Source organism: Balaenoptera borealis (assembly GCF_965194805.1).
Source record: "Balaenoptera borealis genome assembly, chromosome: 4".
Lineage (NCBI taxonomy): Eukaryota > Metazoa > Chordata > Mammalia > Artiodactyla > Balaenopteridae > Balaenoptera > Balaenoptera borealis.
The window spans coordinates 112,782,891-112,810,395 of record NC_138861.1 but is presented as its reverse complement, the minus strand read 5'-3'; the positions used below and the strand labels follow the sequence as shown (position 1 = coordinate 112,810,395).

Sequence of the window (27,505 nt, the reverse complement as noted above, 5' to 3'; positions counted from 1 at the left end):
ACCCCATGGAAGACTCCCTCCTCCGGTTCCCCTGCCCACATCAACTCAGGCCCCAAGAAACCTTTTCTTTAAAGCCTTGAGGTTTTCTCAGGCCAAGTTGTGCACCGAAGCCAGCCCAGCCGAGGGTACTTTTATTTAAATCATCTCAGTGTTGCTCACTTATGACTTCCTAATACCCATTTTATTAAGAAATATGACTTTTAAGTATTTCTAAGGATAAGTAATTATACTGATAGGCAGCCTTTATTAAGGGGTAATTCTGGGCTAGCTGCTTTATTGAACACCTTGCATGGATTATTTCTTTCCGTATTACGTTATCCCATTTTACAGATGTGGAAACTGAAGATCAGGTTATGTGGTTGCCCAATGGCACCGAGCTGGGGTTGGAACTTGGGCGTCCAGGCCCTGAACCGCCCCTCTCCCATGCCTCCCTCTGGTTCCTCCGCTTGTGCAGGAGCGCTCACCGCATTGAGGCCACAGAGCTGGTAACAGGCCATGGTGATGACCACAGTGATGACCTGCCAGCGGACGGAGGGACTCCTGAGCAGCTCCAGCACGGACACCAGGCGGCTGTTCCTCTGCTCGCGGCTCTCCGCCAGGACCTCCTCCACCTCTCGGGAGACGTCCTCTTTGCCCAGGAATGTCTGGAAGGCTGCCAACAGGGACAAGCACAGATTTCAGTGGGGTTAGGATGTCCGCTGTGTCGGATGCTGGGTCCCACAGGGATGGTTGGTCCATCCAAGGCACACTCCTTGTCAGGGATGCAGCTGGCAGGGATCTTTGAAACCATGGAGTGCCAAGCCTTTGTTTAAACGTTGGAAAACAGAGGCCCTGAGAGATGCAATGACTTGCCCAAGGTCACTGAGTTGGCCAGGAGAAGAGCCAAGAGAGAACCAGGCTCTCCTGATCGACCCCACAGCAAAGCAGAGCATGCCCAGGGTTCAAATCCCGTCTCTACCACTGGGTAGATGGGCAGTGCCCCGTGCCTCACATGGCTCCTGTAATGATTGGGTGATGTGACATATGCTAAACCCTGGTTCCATGAATATAACTGAGCACCTCCTGTTTGCCCGGCCCTGTGTGCTCGTCCTCATAGGAGACATCCAGACAGAGGTCAGATTGCCACTTGCTCAGGATGCCCAGGGGTCGATTCTATCTTCAGAAGGAGGATTGAACTAAATGACCTCCAGGGTTCTTTCCACAAGCCCCTCTGAAACACAGAAACCTGGGTTGGAATATTCTCAAAGAGCTAACCTTCCCAGGATTCAAGCTCACCCATGTGATTCAGGCCTTTCCCAGGCTGAACATTGCAAATGTCCAGCTTCAGTGAACCTGTCATTTTTTTTTTTTTTTTTTTTTGCCAAGCCCTTAATTGTGAAAACCTCCATGGACATATGCACAAATGTGGGCTGTCTGATTAGACCCCTGAGATCACAATAATCAGATCAGGGGAGACGCTTTTAGAACATGGATTTAAATATTCAGCACTTAGATATTCATCCTCCTACAGGGATGGTGGCTACGGTGACGGCTCCTGTGGACATTCCATTCCAGACACAGTGGGCGTCATCCCTAAAAACACTGCTCTGCGTCACAGGCCATGTGAACTTGCTCTTCTTAGGTAGGAAAAAAAAAAAGAAGCTGTTAAATTTCTCCAGATTCTCCAAGAAGCAAGCCCATGAAGGCTCTGGTATATTATTTCCAGGAGTATATTAAAAACTGTCTCAGAATGTCTCTTTTGTAAGCTGTAATTTAATATTTTTCCTAGCATTTATTAAGGGTAAGTGGAAGAAACAGCTGAATGAGTAATGTTTCTGCAGTATGCACTAAACCATAGTATTTCTCAAAGTTCAAAAATGCAACATTCATGTGATAAAGTAGTCCTAGAGTATTAGGGCAAGAAAATATTTATCTCTCCTCCCTGACATACATGCTTTCCATATAAAATAAGGAGAACTTTAGAACTTTTTTTATTCCCTTTTCACCTTGGCTGCCAGGAAGCTCTCAGCTAAATTCAGTGTTCAACTTTTAGAGTTTCCTGGAGCAAAAATCTCTCTTCTTCCTCTTAAAAGTTCTGCTCTCCTTCTTCATTTAAAGCATCCATTTAACTTTCCTGTTGTATTTGTGTTCATAAAAAGTTTGCTTCTACTTGTCCCACACCCCTTCTTCTGTGGTTCCCCTGAATGGGTGATGAAGCGTATCTCATGCGACTGGCCTGGCAGGCATGAAGATGCGCCATTCAGGCTCCCTTCAGGAAAGGACTTGGCTTCTGGACTGTGAGGAGGTTGGTTCGTTGACAGCCTCCAGCTCTTAGCTTCATGGGCATCCGTCTCATCTTTGAAGCCCAGGAAATGCTATTCTCATAGTGGTTCCAGCCCACGACTGAGCATGGCTGTGGTACAAGGGCGCAGCCATCCTTGCCCAGCAGGGACTCATGTAATGCACAAGTGCTGTTCCGGGGCTCCCTCCGGGGCTGGCAGAGACCTTGCCAGGTGGCCTTGTGGTCTGACCCTCCCCCTGCTCAATCCTGCTGCGCCCTTTCCCTGCCCAGCTGTTACTCCCCAGGGAAACGTCTGTACTCCTAACTCCTTCTCAGCCTCTGTTTCCTGAAGAAGCCAACCTGCAACAACTAAATACTTGACAGGGCAAAATCATCAGTCAGCTTCACTCTATTTCCAACTTTGGAAGTGCCAAGCTGCTTTGGTTCTCACACCTTATCCTGAACTATCCCAGTAGTCCATAACTGCTCTCCTGGGTCCAGTCTTCTCGTGCCCTGTGGAGCTCTGACCATAACCCCCTTTGCACGCTGCAGCATCAGCACCCATCTCACCAGTGCACTTGATTCTAAAAGGCCCCCTGGCCTCTACACTCTGCACAGAGTGAAGCTCAGGCTCCATGGCCCAGCCCATGGCTCTCCTTCAACTTCTCTCCTGCTGCCCCCATCTTTGCATGCATCTCTCTTGGATGTGCAAACATGCACCTCATCTTTCCTACACACGCTGTGCTTTCTTGGTTCTCTGCACTTGGCCATGCCCTTCCCTCTGCCGGGAATGTCCTTCCTGCCTTTCCTTGCCAGGCTAACTTCTCCTCCCTTCCGATGCCAGAGCCTAGGCTCTCACAGCCCTCTGTGCTTTCCCACCTCGGTGCTTTGTCCCCACACTGTCATCGGCACCTCCTTTCCACCTGCTGTGAGCACCTTGAAGCCCAGTTCCTGGTGCCCGGTGGAGGGCAGGGGCCAAGTTCGTGCTTGTTGATCTGAGCTGAACCAACCCAGCTGGCAAACCCACTGCCTTCCCTGAAAGCAGCATTTCTCCACCTTGGCACTTCTGACATCTGGGGCCAGAGAACTCTCTGTGATGGGAGCAGTCCTGTGCATTGTAAGGCGTTTAGCAGCATCCCCTGCCCTCTTACCCACTAGATGCCAGAAGCACCCCCTCAGTGTGACAATCAAAAATGTCTCCAAGCATTATTTAAAACAGCCAAGACATGAAACAACCCAAGTGTCCATTGATGGATGAATGGATACAGAAAATATGGTATATATATATAAACACACACACACACACACACACACACACACAATGGAATATTATTCAGCCTTTAAAAAGAAGGAAATCCTGCCACTTGCAACAACATGGATGGACCTTGAGGGCATTATGCTGAGTGAAATAGGTCAGACGGAGAAAGACGAATACTGTGTGATCTCAGTTATGTGTGGAATCTAACTCTCCCCACCCCAAACCAAGCTCATAGACACAGACAACAGATCGGTGGTCATCAGAGGAAGGAGGTGGTAGGTGAGTGAAATGGGGGAAGGTGGTCAAAAGGTACAAACTTCCAGTTAGAAAATACATAAGTCCTGGGGATGTCATGGACAGTACGGTGACTATAGTTGATAATACTGTATTGGATATTTGAAAGTTGCTAAAAGAGTGTGTCAAGCGGGGGCCTCAGAGAGCCTTGTGGCCTGGCACAGGGGCTCAGAGGTCCCTCCCAGGTGGGAGACCCCCATAGATGTCCACCAATACTAAGAAAAGCTTGCTTTGCTCAAAACCTGCCCATGGCGCCTGGCTGGACACAGAGTCCTTTGGGGCAGGAAGGGGGTGAGTGGCTTCCTTAGGTAAATTCTAATGTCCTCTTTTCCCTGGAGGCCACGGGCCTGTGGTCAAGGGGGGGACATGGCTTTGAATCCTCCTCTGCCTCAGCCTCAAGGCCAGCAGGTCTATGGCCGGGCCATTGACCGCAGTCCAGGATGTCTTGCGGGGGTGGGGGGGGTGGTTTGGCTTTGCCTGGCTCTGCTGATGGGCAGATAACTGAGTTTCAGGTACCCCAGGCATATCATCGACTCTGATCAGTTCTACAGAACACAGAGCCCTTGCGGGGGACAGCACTGGCCTTTTAAAGGGAGGGTCTCAGGCCTGGTTGATGGAAGTCACAGGCCATTCAGAGCCAATTCTCAGCACGAACTTACTGAGCATCTACTAGGCTTCAGGCACTGTGCTAAACAAAAGCCGCAGACCCTGCACCGGCGAGATGGTGTCCCCATCACATCACATTTCCTAACAAGCTTTTGTGGAATTCTAATCCCAAGAGAGGCTCCATGGAAACCAGATTCCTTGATCAGAGAAGTTTAGTGTCATTGCATGAGCACTCTGTCTCTTGGTGGTTCAAACTTCACATTAGAATAGTAAAGGTTCTGATAAGTCCTGCAGGAAAGACACCCATTTAGTTTTGTTTGGTTCCACTTTTCCCAAATGTATTTGCTGGGGTACCTACTAACAACCTGCAGAAGTACATCAAGAAGTGTGATTCTAACTTTATATGGCACGTATCACAGAGGCAGTGAATCCAGAACATCCTGGGGGCCTAGAGGGGGAATCTCATGGACGGCATTGAGCAGAGAGAGGAGGCAAACATCACCAGACAAAAGGTTATTTTGTCTTTTAGGAAGCACTTTGAAGAGCAGAAAAAGTCTGAGGTAGGCAGAATAATGACCCCCCAAATCAGTCCATGTTCTAATCCCCAGGACCTGTGAATATGTTAGCTTTCATGGCCAAAGGGACTTTGCAGATGTGATTAGGTTAAGGACCTTGAGATGGGGAGGTTACCCTGGATTATCTGGGTGGGTCCAATGTCATCACAAGGGTCCTTATAAGAGGGAGGCAGGAGGGTCAGAGTGAGAGAGAAAGAGAAGTGACCATGGAAACAGAGGTTGGAGGAGGGACGCACTTTGACGAAGGAGGAAGGGGCTGTGAGCCAAGGAATGCAAGTGGCCTCTACAAGCTGGAAAAGGACAGGAATGATTCTCCCCTAGAGCCTCCGGAAAGGAACACAGCCCTGCTGGCACCTTGATTTTAGCCCATTGAGTCCTATTTTGGAGTTTTGACTTCCAGAACTGTAGGATAATAAATTTATGTTTTAAGCCACTAAGTTTGTGGTTATTTTTTACAGCAACAAAGGGAAACAAATGCAGAGCCATCGAAATTAGATAGCTGTAGGTTCAACCCCACCACCACCACTCACTTTCTGTATGACATGGGAAAAGCATCTGACCTCTCAAGCCTTAGGTCTCATCTGTAAGGTAGGGCTGAGGCCACCTGTGTCTCCAGGTCACTATGACATCCACCTGGGGGAGCGTAGGCAGGGCACCAGCCTGGAGCCTGGTTCACTGCAGATGCCCATCAGTGCCACCTTTCAGGGACAAGTAACCCACTGGGAGGCCAGCGGGCACGAGTGAAACCAGCATCATGCAAAACCTAATAAGGGCAAATGTGGGGTACATCTGTCCAGTGCTGCCTGGGGTCTAGGAGGGCAGGTTTGGAAGGGAGGGGGGCTGCAAACTCAGGCTGTGCAGCTGCCAGCCTGGTGTTCAAGCACACGGCCCTAGATGTCGGGTCCTGGCTGGGTACCCATGGAAGAATCACTCAGCCTCTCTGGGTCCCGTCCTCACCTCTAACACAGTGATGACCCTCGTGCCAGCCTCTCAGGGGTGTGAGGACTGGGTAGTGGGCACACATCTGGAGGGGTGTTTGGCTCATATGTCACGTGTTAGCGGGACCCACGTGGACAACACAGGCCAGGAGCCTCCAAGGGACGGGTCTGGGAGACATTTTTTGTGGCTGGAGCCTGGATGGCCTCGGGGATTTGGAAGTGGGCAGCATGGCGATGGGGGACGGGGGTGATGAGCTGGAGGCTACGGGACCCTGCGAGCTCCTGTCCGCACTGTCGCAGAGGGCTGAGCCCACATTCTGCCCGCCCACGCTTCACACCGCAACACGAAATAAAGAAAAACAGGTGTTCTTGACCAGGTCCAACTCACAGCCCTGAAGTTTCCCAGATCAATGATGCGCAGTCTGGAAGTGGTGCCCGAGCCTGGCAAACTCGGAGAAAGAGCTGAAGGTTAAGGGCAGCGTGATTCAGGCCCTGAAATACCTGCAAAATGCCGCACCCTGAGTAAAAATGGGAAGAGGTGTGTGACGAAGAGGAAAGGGACAGGCCGTGCAGATGGGCTGAACTGGCTTCCACCCCGGATCTGCCGCCCATCAGCTGTGGGGCCTGCAGGCCTCCGGAGCCTCGCGCACCCGTTTCCTCGGGCTCCAGAGGGGTCAGTGTGATGATCTGGTGCACTGACACCTGACAGTTCAGCACACCTGTGATGGGTCGTGTAACGGTGGGGAGGTGCTTAAGAGCCCCAACTCTGGGGCCACACTGCCTGGGTCTCCATCCCGACATCACCACTCTTCACCTAGTCTGATGCCAAGCCAGTTACTTAATGCTTCGGTGCCTTAGTTTTCTCATCTATAAAATGAGCATAACAGCATTGGGGCTGCCAGTAGTATTAAATGTCAGCAGTCACGAAGTCCTTAGAACAGGGCTGACTCTAAATGAGCTGAAAGTACTAGAAGTCCGTTAACTATTACAGAAGGTACTTGGTACAGTACCTCCTGGCCCTTCCTCCTTTTATCTTCCTTTTACCTTAACCTGACAATGGGTACAAAACACTATAATGTATTGTGATCTCGTAAACATATGTTTAAGTCCTAACCTGTATCTGGGAATGTGAATTTATTTGGAAATGGGGTCTTTGCAGGTGTCATTTCGATGTCAGTTAAGATGAGGTCATCCTGGAGGAGGGTGGGCCCTTAATCCAGTATGATTCTTTTCCTTATAAGAAGAGGGGAAGCGACAGAGAGACAGACACGCACAGGGAAGACGGCCCCGTGATGACAGAGGCAGGGACTGGAGCGAGGCGGCTTTTAAGCCAAGGATTGCCGGCAACACCAGAAGCTGGGAGAGAAAGCAGGTCCTACCGACACCTTGATTTCTGGCCTCCAGATCTGGGAGAGAATACATTTCTGCTGTCCTCAAGCCACCTGATTTGTGGTTCTTTGTTACAGCAGCTACCACATGTGATCACCTCCATTAGCATTTATCACCTCGTGCTAGAGCAAAGCACAGAGCAACCTGGAGACTTGCTCTCGTGACCCGGAGGGGCCCTGGGACAAGGCAGGCCGAGGGATTTTGGTGGGAGCCTAGGGTGATGGCCCTTTGCAGTCACGTGTTGGGGACAGCACGGAACTCAGCACGGTGCAGGTCTCGGTGTTTCTAAAAATAGGAGGTTTCATCGAAGCACTGATTTTCAACTGCTATTGGTATTTAAGAGGAGGAAATCATTGGGTTTTTAACTCCGGTTTGGTTTCTTTTTATTACTGACAGCAGTAGGATCCACAGGGGGGATTTCAGAAGGGGGGAAGTAAAAGATATTGGAACTCATGTTTATACTTTTACAACGTTTCATTATGGACCAACCCTGGAGTCTTCACATGGCCCACATGAGGCGGGTATGGGGGCTCCACCGTGCACAGGAGCTGCCAGCCCTTTTTCTTTCTTTGCTTTCAGCGTAGAATGATATATTGAAGGTATGTATGCAATTTACTGGTTAGCGGATTTGAGAATGATAGTTTTCAGTTTTAATGGAATCAACCGTGACAAATGTACAGGAGGCTGATAAAGAATCCTCCAAAGAAACCACAGATTAAAGATAAAATGAAGAGAGGCAGCACAAAGACAGAGCAGCAGACCTGCCACTCGCTCCAGGCACAAGCCTGTTGTCAGCTCCAGTGACCGTGACAGAAAGCTGCCTAGCAGAGGTCTTAAAAGTTAAGGTATAAGCAATCTATCTCTTCAAGGTAAGGTGACATTTTAACAAGAGAGAGAACAAAGCAACCTTTTGATAGAAGGTATTCTATGAAAAAAGATGTTTGGAAATGCTTCTATCACCGTGTGGCTTGGAAACCAAAGTGACGGACACAGACCACCAATCAATTCAAACTCTCAAATCTGCACATTAAAAAAATTTTTGTGAACAATTTAAAAAATATTCCTGTTTGAAAATATTCTGAAAAAAAGGGTTTCAGCGCGTCTTGCTAAATTTTGTTTGTTAAAATATAAAAGGGCAACATCTTCCGATTATTTTGCAAGAACAACTGTTTGACGGCGGGGAAGATGGAAATTTACCAGCTGCACTTGCTCCTCCCCCTTCCCTGGGATGGTTCATTCCTAGAGGGTGGGATTGCGGGATGAATACCAACGTGTTAGGTTCAGCCAGCCTTCTCACCTTCTTCCATTTGGATCTATATCACTTCGTGAGGTTCTTCTTCAGCTATCATCACCATCAAGGCCAATACTGAAATAATAATGGGTATTACTTGCTGAAGGTTACTCTATGCCAGCCACAGTTCTACATGCTTCCTGTGCCTTTACTTGTTTAACACTCCTATAACCACCCTCTGTTAGTGTTCCCATTTTGCTGGTGAGAAGAGAGGAGAAACTTGCCCACATTCAGGAGAACTGGGATCCCTGAGAGCAGAGCCTGAGACAAGGATTGGGTGCAGCAAGTTGACACAAATGATGGTTGCAGAAAGCAGGCGTGAGGGGTGGGGAGTGTGAGGCATGGAAGGAAGAGGTTGCACGAGGCATGTCTTGAGGAAGGAGGCTTCTACGGACAAAAGGGGTCAATTCCGCTGGGCATCTGAGCAGCCCATGGACCATCTCCCAGAACTGTCGCATGGTGGAGGCTGCCCCCAGGGGCATTAACTCCCATATGTCCACATGGCACTGCAGACGAGCTGAGTGGCATCCTGGCCGCGGAGAAGGCCTGAGTGTGCTGGAGGTGGGGGGAAATGGCAACCTGCCTCTGTGCTCTCGTGGGACTGTCATCATAGCTGGGCTGAAGTCAGAGTGGGCCTTGGGATGATGTGATGGGGCACCAGAGGAGGCCACTACTGTCACCAGCTGGTAGTGGAATAGTTGGGATTAGAACCCAAGCAGGGGCTCCAAAAACTTTGCTCCTTCCCAATGCTCAGTTATGCTCCCTGGGACTCAGGACCAGACCTTTCAGATCTTTGAAATGCTTCCTTCCTCCCTCCCTCCCTTTCTTCCTTCTACCCTCCTCCCTTCCTTCCTCCTTCCCTCCCACCTTCCCTCTTTCCTCCTCTCTCTTCCTAAATTTCATTCTATATCCTGAATTCCTGAAGGAGACCGGAGCATCCTTTGGCTTTAACTAAACCATCTGTTTGCCCATCACTTTCATCAGACTGAGGCGAATGTCTAGATTGTAAATTTAGCAGCGATCTCATTACACTTGGGAAGCAAGGGAGGAGTGCTTTGGACTGACTCTTGCATTCTTTTTTTCACCCAGAGCTCATGAATAACTATATCTCTTTCCTCCAGTCTTTAGGTGAAGGCCTGGAATCAGCCTCCGGAGCAGGGATCCCACTCACAAAGGGGCAGGAAACCATGCTGGGGGAACACAGCATGCGGCATGGTGTTGGGGGTGTCCTGCAGCCAGTGAATGGCCGCCACCGCTGCCCTGTCATCACCGGAGTCCTACCAGCTCTGGGCAGGTGCTTATGCTGGTGTGAGGCTTGTGACATGTCATACCAGAGGCTGGGTCTTATTCAGGGCCTGGTATGCAGCAGGTGCTCAAACTACGTTGGATAAACGTGACTGGACCCTACTCATATTTGCTAATGTTTAGTCCAGAGGAGCGGGTGCTCTGGGGGGAGGGGCCTGGATGTGGGTGGGGTTGGGCTTGTTTTCCTTGGCCCTGAGCCAGACAAGGACCAAGGGCAGCAGCTGTGATGCATCAGATGTCAGCTCGTCACTAGAAAGAACTGTCTGATTGATGTGTTCAAGGGTGGGCTGGGCGGTCTCTTGAGCAGTGAGTTCCCCATCCCTGGAGGTAAGCAAGGAGAGGCCTGATGACCACCTGTCAGAGGTGTTGTGGGAGGAACCCGGGCATTAAACAGGAAGACGGACAAAGTCTCTAAAGCAAGTGCAGAACCCCAGAATCGTGCAGGTTCTATAGGAGACTGGGGCACGGCATCTGTGGGGTGGAGGGGGAAGCAGTGGGACCGACACATGCAGTCGTAACTAGCTGTCTGTGGAGAGAGAGGAAAGGGCTTTAGAAACTGGTCGTCTACGAGCCATTTCAAAAAGTCATTTTCTATGGAACACAACCCTCCCAGAGGAGTCCATCGGCTTGAATTTCCAAGCCATTGCAATAGTTCATCCCATCTACCCCAGGGCCTCCCCTCCGGCTCAACCTCCCACCCTCGCCCTCGCTTCCCGGCTCACACCTCATTCATACTTCTGGCCGTGTTCTAATCCCTAACTCCAGAAAACTTGAAAAAAGAATGAGAATTTGCATTTCCCAACTGGAAAGAAACCCCTCTGGGAGGCACGGTCAACTTCCGGGCTGGGAAAGGGACCCGTTATGTAACCAGATCTTGTACCAGTTAAAGACTCGCCTTTATTCAAGGGGACTCTGGACACCAGGCAGGCGCTAGGAGTCTAACATTTATTGTGTGCCTACTGTGTGCCAGACTCTGGGCTGGGTGTCTTACACACTTCCCTGCGATTCCTAGTGTGGTTTGGTCCCCTGAGCCTCAGGAAATTAGGTAATACGCCGGAGATCCCAGGTCGAAAGGGAGACAGTCGATGTTCCAAACTGGATCTGTCTGATCTTTCTTTCCGCACACCTCAAAGGATGATGAAAAGAAACTGCGGAGCTGAGAAGCTACCGGAAGCAAATTCAGTTCATTTCAATTAACCTGCGGCTTCTGAGAGCTTGTGATGTGCCGTGGGTGCAGAGGTTAAGGAAAGAAAAAGGCATGGTTTCTGCTCGAAGGAGTCTCTCAAGTGGGAGCCAGAATGCAACTCACTGCCATGCCAGGTGAACACTGATGGATGCGGGGTCTGCAGGAGCCTCACAAAAGCCCTGCCATTTAACAGATGGGGAAACCAAGGCTCAGTGGGATGATGTGATGTGCCCGTGTCACACAGGAGAGCTGGCCTTTCCACTGCTGCACTGCCTCTGCCCACGGGGTGATGCAAGCCTAGCTCAGAGGATGGTGTTGATGGGAGGTGGTCACAGACAGCAGGCCTCCTGGTATCACCCAAGCTTGTTCATCTTGCATAACTGAAACTTTATGCTCATTGATAGCAACTTCCCACCCCCTCTTCCCTGCACCCCAGTCCCTGGCAATCACTATTCCACAGTTGGATTCTATGAATTTGACTATCTTAGATCCCTCATGTAAGTGAGATCATGCAGTATCTGTCCTTCTGTGACTGGCTGATTTCTCTTAGCCTAATGTCCTCCAGGTTCATCCATGTTGTCACATATTACAGGATTTCCTTCTTTTGTAATGCTGAATAATATTCCATTGTATGTATACACCACATTTTCTTTACCCATCCATCCGACAATGAACATTTAGGTTGTTTCCACGTCTTGGCTATTGTAAATAGTGCTGCGGTGCTAATAGGAATAGGAGTGCTAATACTTCTTTGAGATCTTGATTTCGATTCTTTTGGATGAAATTCCAGAAGTGGAATTGCTGGATCATACGGTAGTTCTAGTTTTCATTTTTTGAGGAACCTCCAAACTGTCTTCTGCAGCAACTGCCCCATTTTGCATGCCAACCAACCGTGTGCGAGGGTACAAGGTTTCCAATTTCTCCACATCCTCACCAATACTTGTTGTCTTTTGTGTTTTTCATAATAGCCATCCTGACAGGTGTAAGGTGATATCTCATTGTGGTTTTGATCTGCATTTTCCTGATGATTAGTGACATTGAACTACATATATATATATACGCCATTTGCATGTCTTCTTTGGAGAAATATCTATTCATGTCCTTTTCCCCTTTGAAAAATCAGATTACTCATTTTTTTGGTTTGTTTGTTTGTTTTTGCTATTGAGATGTAGTAGTTCCTTATGTATTTTGGAGATTAACCCCTTATCAGATATATGGTTTGCTAATCTTTTCTCTCATTCATGTAGGTTGCCTTTCACTCTCTTAATTATTTCCTTTGCAGTGAGGAAGATTTTTAGTTTGATATAGTTCCACTTGTCTATTTTTGGTTTTGTTTCCTGTGTTTTTGGTGTCAAATTCAAGAAAATCATTATCAAGACCAATGTTGTGAAAATTTCCCTGTTTTCTTCTCGGAGTTTTATATTTTCAGGCCTTACATTTAAGTGTTTGCTTCATTTGGAGTTGATTTTTGTGTATGGTGTACAATAAGGGTCAAACATTCTTTTGCATATAGTGATCCAGTTTTCCCAACACTGTTTGTTGAAGATACTTTAGCCCATAGCTAACATCATACTCAATGGTGAAAAACTGAAAGCTTTTCCTCTAAGAATTGGAACAAGGATAGGATATGACTCTCAACCACTTCTATTCAGAAGCCCTAACCAGAGCAATTAAGTGAGAAAAAGAAATACAAGTCATTGAAATCATAAAGGAAGAAGTAAAATTGTCCTTGTTTGCAGACAACATGACCTTATGTATAGAAAATCCTAAAGACTTCACCAAAAACTGTTAGAACTAATAAGTGAATTCAGTAAAGTTGCAGGATACAAAATCAACATACAAAAATCAGCTGTGTTTCGACACACTGACAATGAACTACTTAAAAAGGAAATTAGGAAAACAATCCCATTTGCAAGTATCAAAAAGAGTAAAATACTTAGGAATAAACTTAACAAAGGAGGTGAAAGGCTTTTACACTGAAAAAACATTGATGAAAGACACAAATGAATGGAAAGATATTCCATGATCATGGATTAGAAGACTTGATGTTGTTAAAATGTCCATACTACCCAAAGGGATCTACAGATTCAATGAAATCCCTATCAAAATCCCATTGGCATATTTTACAGAGATAGAAAAAAATAATCCTATAATTCATATGTAACCACAAAAGACCATGAATAGCCAAAACAATCTTGAGGAAAAAAACAAAACTGGAGGCATCACACTTCCTGATTTCAAAATATATTACAAAGCTAAAGTAATTAAAACAGTATTGTACTGACACAAAGACAGACAATAGACTAATGAAACAGAATAAAGAGCCCAGAAATAAACCACTGCATATATGGCCAACCGATCTTCACTCAAAATGGATTAAAGATATAAACATAAGATCTGGAACTGTAAATACTCCTAGAAGAAAATGGAGGGGAAAAACTACATAACATTGGTTTTGGCAAGGATTTTTTTGGATATGACACCAAAAGCAAAATTAGACAAGTGGGATTATATCAAACTAAAAAGCTATAGTAATCTAAATAGTATGGTACTGGCATAAAGACAGACATACAGACCAATGGAATAGAACAAAGAGCCTAGAAATAAACCCATGCATATAGGATCAACTGGTCGAAACAAGCTGTGGCTTTGAAATGGGCAAAATGGCAATGGGACCAAAGGCTCACACTGGAGTGAGAGAGAGCTGGGCTACAGCAGATTGCCTCCCTATATAACCTGGAAAGTCACTTGGCAGCTAAAACCTCAGTTGCCTTCTGTAAGGAACTGGAGTTAATATCAATACCAACAAGAGTAGCCAACATTCATGGAAGGCTGCTCTGTATGTCAGAAGGTACTTGTAAGAATCAACTGACACGGTGTATAATAGGTGAATTATCCCTGATGAACAATAGCTATTAGAAGTAGCTTTTGGAGGTAGATATAGTGGAAATACTTGTTAAAAACAAACAAACAAGAAAGCAAATGACAACAAAAATGGGCTTCCTCCCAGGTCAATGTCTGCCTCACCTAGCCACAGGTATTCACTGGTTTATGATCAACCCTCTGACTGTGGATGGATTCCTGCCCTGTCTCCCTTCACCTAGTTAATGTCAACACATCTTTTCACCCCAGCTCAATTGCCACCTCTTCCAGGAATCTCTCCTCCCTTTGTAGCTCCTGGCCTGGGGCAATCTCACACTAGTCCCGAGGTTTGCCTGGCTCCTGTCGGGCTCTCTCACTGACTGCTTGCTTCAGGACCAGGGCTCCTGTCTGGTTTTGCTCCATATTTTATCCTTCAGGCTTAGCACTGTACCTGGTACACAGTAAAAACTCCATAAATAAGTGGGCATCGAATGAGTGGTGACCTAGTTTACTCACAGTGCAGACTCTATTACAATGGCCTTCTCTAAGCTGCACTTCAGACTTGCACCTTCAGCTCCTACAGAGGGTCTGTATAAAAAAAGAAAGCATAGAAAAATATCATTTTCAATTGCTTTAACTTTAGTTCAAGGCTCTATTATGAGTCCCAAGACCCCCCTCTGGAGGGTCCCTTGTAGTAAACGGTTTTTTGAGTCGTGTGTAAGTAAAGTCTCTCTCTCCTGAGACATTGATCTGCTTCTCCTAAAGAGAGAGTCTGTGGATGCCCCAGTGCCTTTCTTGCCCTGGCTGCCAGGACGCTCAGAGGCTAATTTGGTTCCTCCCCTTAGAAAAACAACAGAAATGCTTCCCATGATGTAGGCGATTTCCAGGCACTGTTCTAAGCCTTTTGTGTGAACCAAATCATTTAAAGGTTCAAAACAATCCAATGAGGTTAGTGCCACAGAGAGAGGCCCCAAGACAAAGGCTGCACATAACCGGGAAATGGCAATGAAGGAGTATGAACCCCAGCAGCTTGGCTCAGAAAATCTGAGCTCTTAACCTCCATGGTGTGCTACCTCTCCATAGCTCTGTGCAACCTGGTAGAGGTTCTTCCTTCTCCTTCCAGGGCCCTGAGTTTCATCTGTAACACACACACACACACACACATGCACACGTGCATGCACATGTGCTCACTTGCTTATAAGCTGCCTCAATTTTTTCCTTGACTCCTATAAAGCAGAAGATGGAGTCGCTAATACTTAATAAAAAGAGAAAAAAAGAAGCCTCTAGGGTGTGGTGTGGCAAGGCCACTTGACCTTTAACCTCCAGCTTCTTCATCCCTATGATGAGGACCATGTGTCCAGGTTCCCTCACAGCTTTGTGGTACTTACTCTCCCATATGCCAAATACAAGGGATTGTAAAAGTTATGGCCACTCTTGCTCCAATAAACCACTGATATGGGAGCAAAAAGATAGTGGCAGGGTGATCATGGTTGTCTAGCAGGTTAGAACCACTGGGGCCACCGTCAAATGCAGGCTGGTCCTCCCGTGAACTTGGCCCAAAGCTCATCTCCTGCGCCTTTGGGGATGGGAGGGGGCAATGAGAGTACAGGGGACATGGGCCAGGAGAAAGGGCCCGGACACTGCTCAGCCACTGACTTGCCTGGGGCCTCAGGCAAGGCGCTCACCCCTCTGGGTCTCAGTCTGCAAAATGAAGGCGGTGCGTCAGCTTTGGTTCGTTTCTATTTCCTGAGGCTGGAGGAAGGTCTAAGCTGAGCTCAGCTACTCTCCTCCAGACGCATTCCATTCGAGCCAAACTTTGTCCTCATGCTTTTTGGTCAACAATGTATAACCCAGATTCTGTGGTTTTATAAACAAAGAGCCAGGCAAGCTTGGGTTCAAGAACCAGCCCCACCGCTTACCAACTGAGTGACCCTTGGCAGGTTGTACCAACCTCCCTGAGCCTCTATTTTCTCACATGTAAAGTGGGGGCGAGAATGCAGATCTCTTAGCTGAGGAATGGTGTAACGGGCGAGCCACTGGGATGCGCCCGGGTGCCGCAGGTCCTTAGCACGTGACAGGCCCCCTCCTCCCTTCTCTCGGGCCACTGCACAGAGTTAGGATGCCTTCCACCTGTGCACCTGTTTTAAGCAGGCCTCGTGTATTTGTTCATTTATTCAACACACATTTATTGAGCACCTACAATATACCAAAAGCTAGCTCTCTGTGAGCGCTAATCTCAAGTGCTTGAGATTTGACCTTACGGAAGGGCAGCCTTCAGGTCGTGCATCAGTCTCCACGTCTGACTACGATCACTTTGAACTGGAGCCTATCCTGAACGCTTCCACGATATTCCACGTCCGGTTCCTTCCCTCTCAGCACACGTTCAGACATTCCTGCAGGCACAGCCTTCCCTGCCACCGCGAGTGACTGCAAGGAGTCTCGAAACGGGGTGACTTCGTATATATACACATGCTTTGCTTTAACCTGGAAAACGTCTACCCTGAGGCAGACCTCTCCAGGGCAGAGGTAGAAACTATCAAGGCAAAAACATCAGAAAGTCCAAATTCTCTGAAATATCTCCCTGGTAAAAATGGCTGGTCTGCATCCTACAGGTCCCTCACTCCTGTCTCCCCCTCTTAGCCTTCTTCTCTTCCATGTTCCCAGGGCAAGTCAGCCTCTTGTCCAATTGCCATGAACGACTCCAAGCGTGAAGCACAGAGCTTCGAGAAGCAGCGTGCTCTGGAGACCAGAGGACACACTGTGCTGTGAGGTGTACTCTGTACTCTGGTTTCGTTCATTCTTTCAACAACTGTTTAATGAGCACTTACTACGTGCCAGGCTCTGCTCTAAGTGCTGGTGTTCTCTGCAAAGAACAAAACAGGAAAAGTCCCTGCCCTCAGGGAGCTTTCATTTGAGTGGAGGAGACAGATACTAAACAAATTAACATAGAACTATGGAAGTTCCGGTAGTTGATAAAGTTCCAGTAAAAGAAGAAAACTAAATCAGGGTGAGTGATCGTGAAGAGGAGAGCATGCTGTTTGAGCTACTGTAATTGGGAAGATGTTTTTGAAGAGATGCCACTGCAGCAGAGAACTCAGTGAAGTGAGGGCGCGGGGCAGGCAGATACCTGGGGGAAGAGCCTTCCAGGCAGAGCAGCAGGTGCAAAGGCCCGAGGGTGACATGTGCCGGGAGCATTCCACCATTCACTAGTTGAGTCAGATCCTGCCCACTGGGACTCAGTCCCAGATCACCCTTTTAGAATCTCTCCTGGGTCCCTGGGGCTAGAAGCCCACAGACCACAGTCCCAGGACTCCGTGCTAGCCCACTCCTGCTAGAGTCCACCCATAAGAGGCACTGATGTGCACCGAAGATAGGAGGAAAAAGACTTTCTTCTGCATCTGGTTGAACCTCTGGCACCGTGAGTGGTGGCAGCTCCTGCTCAGTCTCAGAGACAGAAGCTCTTGTATCCTCACTGGCGATGACACCCGCCACATTCCTGCCAGCAGCTCTAGCATCTGCTCTGCAGCGGAGATGGGCTGCCTGTGGATTCAGCGAGGAGGGAGGACTTGGGGCTTGAGCCTGAGTGGTGACTCTGGGGGACCCAGCCTGCTCCCCTGCCCCACCACCTTGGCAACCATGTCCTGCATTCCATGCCTCTCTGTCTGAAATGTTATTCCTATTGTTCCTGTGTCCTGAGGGTGACACTGACCAGTGTATCGACCTGCTCAGGGACCATGACGTCATCTCCCTGAATCTCTCTGAGTCTTAGTCTCCTCATCTGTATAATAAGGAGTAGAAACGTTGTAGGCCTTTTTGTGGGTGAGGCTTAAGGCAATGGATGCAGTATGCATACCTCTGTTAGTTTCCCATGGCTGCTGTAACAAATTACCACAAACTTGGTGGCTTAAAACAATGCAAAGTATCATCTTACACTTCTGGGGGTCAAAATCTGAAAAGGGTCTCACTAGACTGCAAGCAAGGTGTTGTCAGGGCTGAGTTCCTTCTGGAAGCTCTAGGGAAGCATCCACGCCTTGCCTTTTCTGGCTGAGGCTGCCTGCTTTCCTTGGCTCATGGCCCCTTCCTCCATCTTCAAAGCCAGCAACCTTGTGCCAAAACCTTCCCATACAGCTGTCTGCGGGCTCTCTCTCTTCCACCTTCCTTTTCCACTTATAAGCATCCTTGTGATTACACTGGGCCCACGTGGATAACCCAGGATAATCTCTGCATCTCAAAGTCAGTCGACTAGCAACCTTCATTCCACCTGCATTCTTAATTCCCTTGCTACGTAACTTAACCTGTTCATAGGTTCTAGGAAGTAGGATGTGGACACCTTCTGGAGGTGGGGGGATCATTATTCTCCCTCCCACACTAGCACACAATAGAAACTCACATGACAGAAACCATTTTGAGCCCATTTTATTTCGTGCCATCTCACTGCCCCTTGGGTGACAGGACACTCCAGCAATGGCATCTGTGACCACCCTGTAGTGTGAGCCCATGAGTGGTAGCAGACCCTGGGTGCCTGTTCTCCAGGAGCCCTGGGCCCAACCCGAGATCCTGCCCCAATGTGCCAGATCCTGACCACGGAGGCTGCAGCTGGACCAGCCTATAGAAAGTAACTCGTCCGTCCTGATTACACAGGTGGGGAAACCACAGCCCAGAGAAGCAGCACAGCAGGACCAGGGCTCCTGATGCCAGCAAGGGTGTAACACCGGATTCTGGGGTCTCTCTTGGTGCCTGCTGTCTATAAGGGCTTGACAAGACTGATACCCAAGAAATAATTAGCAAGGATGCTCAGGGGATGCACCTGCTGTTCCAGGAGTCACACGGCCGACCATTCCTAGCTGCATCTCCCCTGCAGGCCGCCCAGGCAAAGCTGATGAGTCCCGGAGCCCAGGTCTGGGACTTAAAAGTCTCTAGTCCACTGCTTCCGGCAGGGAGCTCCGTGGCTCATAAAATATTAAAAAGGACATCGTTGCTATCTCATTAAACACCCGATGTACGAAGAACGAGTTCTGGGATATCTGGGGATCTGTTTGGGGACGTGTTCTGTGCCCACCAAGCACATTCGCGAATTCTGGCAGGTTCTTCATCTCTGAGTCCCGAGAGTGGGTAAATGTCTTCTGCTGCCCCCTCCTAGAAAATGGGGAGATTCTTGTAGAACCCTCAGCATTAGGGCCCCGTGAGATGCGAGATGACAGGTAACTGGCAAGAATCTCCCTCTGGGAGTCAGGGGCCCTGGCATTTGAGCCCCTGCTCCATGGACGGTCAGGTGGTGGGGGGATGGTGAATCCCAAACCCCTCTGGGTTGAGTTGCTCGGCTGTGGGAAGGGGAGGCCAAGCTGCCTTCTCCCTGCCCAGGAATTTGGTGAGACTGACTATTTTTAATGACTTTCACAGGTGAATGCTCTTCAACAGCTTGGACCACGCTTTCAAGTCCTTGATTTTTTTTCTTATCTATTCGGCACGCAGCCAAGTGGAAGTCTTTGTTGGATGTCGGGGAAGGTGGGGGGGTGGTGCTCAGCACTCAAGGAGATGCGGTCCCTGCCAGGGAGAGTGACACAAACAGCAGGTGACTCCAGAGTGTCACCAGTACCAGGGTGAGATGAATAGGGGAGTGAGGGACAGGGTAGGGCTGAAGGATGGGGTAGGGCTCAGTGTCATGTGTCAACTTGGCTGGGCCACAGAAGGCAGATATTTGGTCAAACACCAGTTTAGCTGAGGGTGACATTTACATCAGTAGACTTGGAGTAAAGCAGACGGTTCTCTGGAATGTGGGTGGGCCTTGCCCAATCAGGTGAAGGCCTTAAGAAGTAATGACTAAGGTCCCTGAGGAAGAGGGAGCACTGCCACCAGACGGCCTCCAGACTCGAGCTGCAGCATCAGGTCTTCCCTGGGTCTCCAGCGCCCACCATCACATGTGCCAGTTTCTCAAACTAAATCTCTCTCTCTCCCCCTCTACACACACACACACACACACACACACACCCATATTGGCTCTGTTTCTCTGGAGAGCCCTGACTAGTACAGGGGCCACCCTGACCACCTTGGGACCCCAGGGAAGACGTCACTCTGTCTCACTCCTCCTCTGAGTGCGCTGTTCTAGAGGCACGTGGCCTACCACACAGTGGCGGCAGGAGGACGTGCTCACAGACCCCCGACTACAGGGCTGGACCTGACCAGGGGCCACAGCCCCTGTGCTCTGTAATCCCTCACCCCGGGTGTCCAGGCCGTGCTGTGGGGGGCAGCTCACAGCCACTGGCGGAACACAGCCAAGGAGCAAAGGCAGCCTTTTTCCTGGGACACACACAGGGCTCCTCTGGGGCTGACCTTGGCTGGAGGACATGCCAGGGCCTTGCTGAACCTTCCCTGTCCTGTGCAGCACCTAGACCCTTCTGCCCCAGCCCTGTCCCTCTCTTCTCCACCGGGCGTTGGGCTGGTCCCATGTCTGTGATCTCTTCACCTCCCCTGGTCCCTCCACATTCCCTTCACACGCACTTATGCCAATAAGTTCCTGTCCACTGGTCCACCTAGTGTCCGCTTCTTATAGGACCCCGACTGACAGTTGGCAGCCCAGACACTGAATTCGGAACCCCTCAGTGGGCTGCACTGAGCTTCCTGGAATAAGTAGGAATAAGCTGGGCAAGAAGGAAGGACAAGCATCTTCAACAAGGCGGCCATCTCCTGGCCTCTCCACAGCCCTTTGAGACAGGCCTGGTATTACAAGATGACAAGGAAGGTCTTCCCAAGGTCCAGGACCTCTCTGCTTGACCCCACGTTCTCGGCTGTGTCCAGGATGCTCATGGCCTGTATGGGCAGTTGTTTCCTTCCCTTCCTGGACAAGGACCTACTTGATAAAAAACAAGTGTTTGTTGACTGACTACTTTGGCCACATGATTATAATGACCACAGCCGATGTTGCTACAGTGTTTTTGCACACTGCAAAGTATTCTCACATCCATGATCTTATTTCATCATCCTTCTGGTCCCTCGAGATAGGCATTTGTGCTATTCCCATTTCACAGATGAGAAAACTGAGCCTCATCTGAGATGATGGGCAACTTGCCTGGGCTCACAGGGCTATCATGTGGAGAAGCAGAGGCTGGAACCCACAGTCCCTGAGCCCACATACCATGGCTTCCAAAGAGCCTGGGAGCATCAAATAGCAGCAGTGATGTTACCGGTATAAAGAAGGAAAGAAAAGTGTGTAAACTTAACAGCTGACACCAGAATGTCTTTCAAGGAAAGAACTGTCTTCACTGAAAAAAATATTTTGATAAGTGCCTGGAGTAGGAGGGTTTGCTGAACGTTTGCATGGCGGCTGGCTCCAGCTTCAGAAGGGAGGGAAGCTGCTCCATACACTAGAAGGAGAAGAAATTGGAGCTCAGGGGCCCTCTGAGCAGGCGGAGCGGACGAGCAGAGATAAGAGGGGAAAACAGAGGCTGGTGAGAGGCAGGAAGTCAGGCACCTTGGGTAGCGCGCCCCTCCGGAAACCCTCCAGTGATCCTGTGGGCGTGACTGCTGCTGTGCGTTTGAGGAAACCAAAGTAGGTGCTGAAGTTCAAGTTGGGGTTATTAGCCTATAATACAGGGCAGCATGCAAGAATGCTGGTGCCCAAGACAGCTCGAAGCCCAGAAATGCTCAGGACTTCAGAGACATTTGAAGAAGCCTTTGAACATCCCCGTGCTGTGGAATTGAGGGGACAGGAAATTCCTCCCAGCACTGAGGGGCACGGGGACCCCCAGCAGACCCGGGGGCTGCACAAGGATGGCACCGACCACAGGCACAATGTAGAAAACATCCTTTGCTTTGCTGGAACCCTCTGTGATTCTCTAAATTTAAAGTGAGTGTAAAATATCAAATGTTGGCGAGGGTGTGGAAAAAAGGGCACCCTTGCGCACTGTTGGTGGGAATGTAAATTGGCGTAGCCATCGTGGAAAATCATATGGAGGCTTCTCAAAAAACTAAAAATAGAACTACCATATGACCCAGCAATCCCACTCCTGGGCATATATCCGAAAAAAACCAAAAACCCTAATTCGAAAAGATACATGCACCCCAATGTTCCCAGTAGCATTATTTACAATAGTCAAGGTATGGAAGCAACCTATGTGTCCATCGACAGATGAATAGATAAGGAAGATGTGCTATATACATACAATGGAATACTACTTAGCCATAGAAAAGACTGAAATTTTGCCATTTGCAGCAACATGGATGGACTTGGTGGGTATTATGCTAAGTGAAATAAGTCAGACAAAGACAAATACTGTATGATCTCACTTATATGTGGAATCTAAAAAGTACAACAAACTAGTGAATAAAACAAAAAAGAAGCAGATTCACAGATATAGAGAACAAGCTAGTGGTTCCCAGTGGGGAAGGGGCCTTAAAGGGGTGGGAGAGGGTGAGGTACAAACTATTAGTGTAAGATAGGCTACAGGGATGTACTGTACAACACAGGGAATAGAGCCAATATTTTGTAATAACTTTTAATGGAGTGTAACCTTTAAAAAATTGCATAAAAAATTGAAAAAGAAATCTATGCAAGAAATTAAAAAACAAAAAAATAAAGTGAGTGCAAGTCGCTAACTCTCAGTTTTTCGCTCTTTGGAATGAAGATGTGCCTTCGTGCTCTGGGAGCTTGGGGCTTTTACAGGGTGGTTTCTGAGCTGTGTTTTGCTGCTGCTGTGGACCCTTGGGTGTTTTGTAGGAAGGTGTCTGTCTCCCTGGACTGCTGGTCCTTTGCTCTTCAGCCTGTCCCATCAGCGGGCTCTCCAGCCAGGGAATGCGAAGCCCTGGGAGACAGCTCGTCCAGGGGCAAAGTGGGGAGACGCTCAGAGGTCACTCATCGCTGCACCGTAAAAGTGAAAGCAGAGTGACAACAGGGGAGGGCCCTGGTCTTCCAGGAGCAGGTGACTGTGCTGGTGGGGGCAGAGATAAGACCTCGGAGGGACTGCATCTCCTCCTCCTTCTGCCACATCCCTCTGCTGGGTCCAGGAGATGGCGCCATCTTTCTAGTTGGCAAGTGTGAACCCAGGGCACTAAACGGTCCCCTTCTCTCTTTGGTGTCTCCAGGTGGACACAGTGTGGCCGTAAGCTTCTAGGCAAGAGGAGGGCCTGGGAGGGGCTGACCACCCCAGGGCTTCCTTCGGTTGGTACCTTTTTACCTTGGGTGACCACCTGGGTACTTGGCTTGGGTTTTGGTGGATGCATTTGGGGGGCAGGAAGCTTCAAGAGGACCAGCTCACCTTGCACATCCTCCCTTATCAAGAGCCCACCCAGCACAGAGCACAGCAGAAACCTCTATCCAGGCCTGCCTTCTTCCCTTCCTGTCCTACTTATCTCTATTCTTTCCACACTTTTGTGATCACATGGATTTATTTTATGTTCTATTTTTTCCCCACTGAGCATTATGTACTAAGCATGCTTTCATCAGGCTACAATCATCTTATAACTGTTTGTTACATAAGTGAATCAAGTTGGCTTGGGGATAGGATTTTTAGTTTCGAATACAGATGTGCAATGACTGACTTAACTGTTCTCTGATGCAATCAACGCATATCTGGAGTTCAACCCTGGCTCAAATATAGAAAATCACCATATGGCAGTGGACATTTTTCTGGCCCTTACACCTAGCAACCATTGGATCAATTATTTTTTGCTTATTTTATTTGTCTCTACGTACATGCTGTGTCTTACAATTAGAAATACACTTAAACATACACCAAAGGCATCACACTGCCCTCTAGTGAATTCAGGACTGGAGTGAGGCAAACTGAGTTTGAACCTCATTTCTGTCTCTACTGGCCGTGGGACTGCAGGCAAGGGGCTCAGCTTCTGAGTGTTGATTTCCTCTCTGAAGTCTCTGAGGTTCTGGAGACTTGTGATATTGGAGACAATGAAATCAAGGCACTGGGCATGGAGCAGGTGATCTATAAATTATAGCAAGAAAATGGTGTATTGGAAAGAAAAAGCTTTAAAAGCTTCATGCCCAAAGTCCTTTCACTCAGTTATTTGTTATAAATGAAAATCAGAATGTCCAACAATTTTGAGAATTCAAGTAAAAAAATGCTTTTTTTTAAAGTTAAAAAAAATTTAAACTACATTTAAAATGAAGGTAAAGTCATAGTTCAACTGGAACTGATTTTCCTTACTTAACGTGATGTCTGAATTTCCTATGCTGCTCTAATAAATCACTACAAATAAATCACCACTAGGCTTAAATCAATACAAACATATTTGACAGTTCTGGAGGTCAGAGGTCCAAAATGGGTCTCATTGGGCCAAAATCAAGGTGTCATCAGGGCTCTGCTCCTCCTGGGGGCTCTAGAGGATGGTCTGTCCCCTGGCCTTTTCCAGCTGCTAGATGCTGCCTGCATTGCCTTGGCTCCTGGCCCCTTCCTCCACCTTCAAAGCCAGCAGCACAGTAACTTCAACCTGTCTCTGACTCTTAACACTTGCTTCTGTTCTCACAGCTCCTTCTCTGACCCTGGCTCTCCTCCTCCCTCTTTCACTTATAAGAAGACTTGTGATTACATTGGGTTCATCCAGATAATCCGAGATAATTTTCCCTACCTCAAGACCCTTAAATTAATCACATCGCCAAAGTCCCTCATGCCATGCAAGGTGACATTCACAGGTTCTGAAAATTAGGAGGTGGACATACTTGGAGGCCATTATTCTTCTGACCATACATGATAATATAAAAACAATAATAAGAAAACATGTTTAAGGCACAAACATGGGGGGTGGTGGATAAAAGTAGCCTCATAGATAAATCCACATGATTGTCCCCCCCACCCCCCGTAAACATGATGGAAATGTCATGGAAAAAGACAGGAAAAGCTCAGGTATAAATGACGATTGATTTTTTAGAGAGTTGTGGGTGATTTTTCCCCAACATTAAACAAATTCTCCATTCCCAGAGCAAAAGATTTCAAATCACTTTATCCATAGAATCCCTTTCTTCAAATGCAAGGTCATGCAGAAATTCACATGGCAAAAGCAGACAATCTCCTTTTGATGTGCACAATCCTTTACAGTTTGCAAAGCCCTCCTCGCACAAACACCACTGTACTTGAACTTGTCTACCTTACCCAGAGGCAGGACAGTTGTGATATTTCTTCTCAGGAATCAGGAAACCAAGGCCTAGCGGACATTGGTGGGCCTAGAGGGTCTTGATTAAGCTGGACCTTCTGGCTACTTCCAGTGGTTCTTCCCATTCCTGCCTAGTGCTCAGACACCTCCACAAATGAGAACTCCCCGCCTCCATAAGTGGCCTATTACATTCTTGCATCTCCTCTCTCACAGTGAATCAAGATCTTCCTCGCTGTGGCTTCTCCCATTTGGTTCCCAATCTATTATCCCAAATAAGTCTGCTCTCTCTTCCCCTTGACAGCTTGTCAATGGTTTGGTCATGCCCCTGGGTCTTTTCTTCCTTAGATGGAACTTGGAGAAGGTGGAGGCAGCTGTGATGGCAGCCCTCTTGAGCCATGAGTGGGGAGGAGACTGGGGGGGTGGAGGAGACTCACATCATGGTGAGTCCTTTAGGGCAGAGACCTGAGACCTCTAGTTTGTACCTGCTCTTGCTCTGCTACCCCATGGAGGGTCCATGCAGGTCCAAGGGCCTGGACCTCCAACCTGGCCATCCTCAGGAATCTCTGTTCTTTTTGAAGACAGGTGTTGCAATGGTTTGGGAAAAGATTGTATTTTCAATGCACCTCTAGCATGAATCCACTGGAATATACTTTATTCTTGCCTTAATAAAAACCAGACTCCTTGTGACCAAGGTAACATACTTTAGCCCCTAGCACAAAAGGGAATGAAGTCAGCTGTCTCTCATAAGGGCCATTGTTGGGGCCCACTTCCGTCCATCTGGCATGTGACCTTGCCTTCTGAATGTTTCTGGCCAGCTCTGGACTGCAGAGCAGTCCCTTAATCCAGCTTAAGCCACCGAGGCTGTTGCCCAGAGCATCCATGGGCAAGGGGCACGATGGCATGCCCTAAGGCGCAAAGGCAGCATTGGAAATGTAATGATATGCAGCCCAGAATGTGGTTGACAGTCCTTGTGGGGTGGGAGTGAGACTACCGTGGGCGTGTTCAAGAATGACAGATGAAGGCAGCTCCCACTAAATTCAGGGCTTTTACTTGGCTCACTGGGTGCAGGTAGCTCATTACCAGAGCTCACGCGGCCTCACCTCTAAATATGCATCAAATGGCTGTTTAAGCAGCGCCATCTTGAAGGAGTCGTGAGTTATCAGCCTCCAGAGCGCACGAAATGCCTCAGTCTGGCTGGTCCCAGCCAATGGGTACTTGAGTTCCTTTCTTTCCAGACTGTGGCAGAGCCTGCTGGTGACCAGATGCTATTATTCATTCTCCCTTCCTCCTTAGGAGCAGGCCCCGACTTTCTGTGACAACATTGCACTAAAGGACTACATTTTCCAGCCTCCTAGGCAGTTAAGAGAGGAAACATGATCACATTCTGACCAAAGAGACCTAGCAGATACGTGTGAGCCTTCAAGGAGACTTATTAAAATAGAAGGGTAAGTAATCCCTCCTTCTCACCCTGCTCCTCTTGGCTGGAAAGCAGATATGATGGCAGCCACTTTGGACCATGAGGCAACCTTCTGGGAATCTAGAGATGAAGGGCTCAAGGCAGATGGAGAGATGAAAGGAACAAGGTCCCTGACACCATGAAGAATTGTAACAGCCTTAGTCTGCCTACCTTCAACCTTTTCTTATGTGAGAGAGAGAAATAAACTTCTATTTTGTTTAAGACACTATCGTTTGGGTTTTCTATCATAAGGTGGCTGACTTGAATCCTGATATGTACACCTTTCTCTTAAAAAAACCAAACCAAACCAAAACAAAAACCAAAGAAACAAACAAACTTCCCCTGATTATGATGTCAACCAAAATTACAATAGCAGCCAATACGGACAGTCTTCTTTTTCTAGTCAGGCCAGGGTCTAGCCAGTAACTGGCTTCTAAATGCCATAGAAATACACTCCCTCCCAGCCACAAAACAACAGCAATAAAAAGAATTGCTTTTTTATTTATCTGGGGATTGAGGTCTGAGCTCTCTGCCAAGTCTATATGCCTGATCGGGGTCTGGCGACAAAAATACAGACCGTGGGGGCTGGAATGCCAAAGCATTACCAGGAAGGAGCATCCAGAGGTATCATTCCTTCATGGTGATGAGCATATATTACTTTTTTCTCTTGCCTGTATCTTTTTCTTGAAGCCATCCTCCTGTACACTCTATAATTCTACTAGAGATGTCAATCAAACCTTGCAGCCCTCCATCCCCCAATCACCAGACTGGATAGTAACCCAGACTGGTCAATTCTGGGAATTCCCATCAGGGAATTCTAACTCCCGGGGCAGTGATTGGTTCAAGCATAGCCATGTGACCCAGGAAGGGTCAATTAGAATTATTTCCTTCAGGGATTGAGATGTGTGCTATGTGAAAGGGAATCTCTCTCCTTCTAAAACAGTGTTTAAAAGTTGGAACTGCTCAAGACTGTCTTGATGCCAAA

The 27,505-nt window shown here is 48.2% G+C and overlaps 1 protein-coding gene across 3 annotated transcripts in view; it reads right to left on the bottom strand.

The window, feature by feature from the left end:
- SLC2A9 (solute carrier family 2 member 9) overlaps positions 1-27,505 on the bottom strand; it is a 290,277-nt gene that overhangs the window by 88,524 nt on the left and 174,248 nt on the right. For all 3 annotated transcript variants that reach the window (XM_082389500.1, XM_082389502.1, XM_082389501.1), the window contains one exon: positions 465-652. In XM_082389500.1, coding sequence (XP_082245626.1) covers positions 465-652 — 188 coding nt within the window. The remainder of the gene's footprint in view (positions 1-464; positions 653-27,505) is intronic.